General features: G+C 66.8%; 1 protein-coding gene across 1 annotated transcript in view; it reads left to right on the forward strand.

Moving 5' to 3' along the window:
- Window positions 1-370, forward strand: part of CDK5RAP3 (CDK5 regulatory subunit associated protein 3) — a gene marked incomplete at both ends in the record, with an annotated part of 3,223 nt that overhangs the window by 380 nt on the left and 2,473 nt on the right. The window contains 1 exon segment of the mRNA XM_009576328.1: window positions 76-176. Coding sequence (XP_009574623.1) covers window positions 76-176 — 101 coding nt within the window.

Consider the following 370-nt stretch of genomic DNA (forward strand, 5'->3'; position numbering starts at 1 on the left):
GAGCGTGGGCCTGGGGGCATGTGGCCGGTGGTGGCCGGTGTGTTCACAGCCTCCCCCACCCTCTGCTTCCTCCTCCCCAGGACTGGCAGGAGATCGTGTCCCTCTATGAGAAGGAGAACACCTACCTCGGTAAGGCAGCTCTGGCTGCAGGCAGGCTCCGGAGAGCCCTTGGGGGTGTCGGTGGGTGGATTTTGGTTTCCAAACTGGGATGAGGATGGGGTGGGCAGGGAAAGGGGCAGGATGTGATGGGCTGCCAAGTCCCACCGGGGTGAGGGCCCCGAGCTGCGCAGCTGTGTGTCTGGGGCACCCCGAGGGCCCCGTGGGCGGCTGGCACGGCCTCTCAGCACGCCCCTCAAACCCCTTGCAGACG

Source organism: Fulmarus glacialis, unplaced genomic scaffold (genome assembly GCF_000690835.1).
Source record: "Fulmarus glacialis isolate BGI_N327 unplaced genomic scaffold, ASM69083v1 scaffold35534, whole genome shotgun sequence".
NCBI classification, from domain to species: Eukaryota; Metazoa; Chordata; class Aves; order Procellariiformes; family Procellariidae; genus Fulmarus; species Fulmarus glacialis.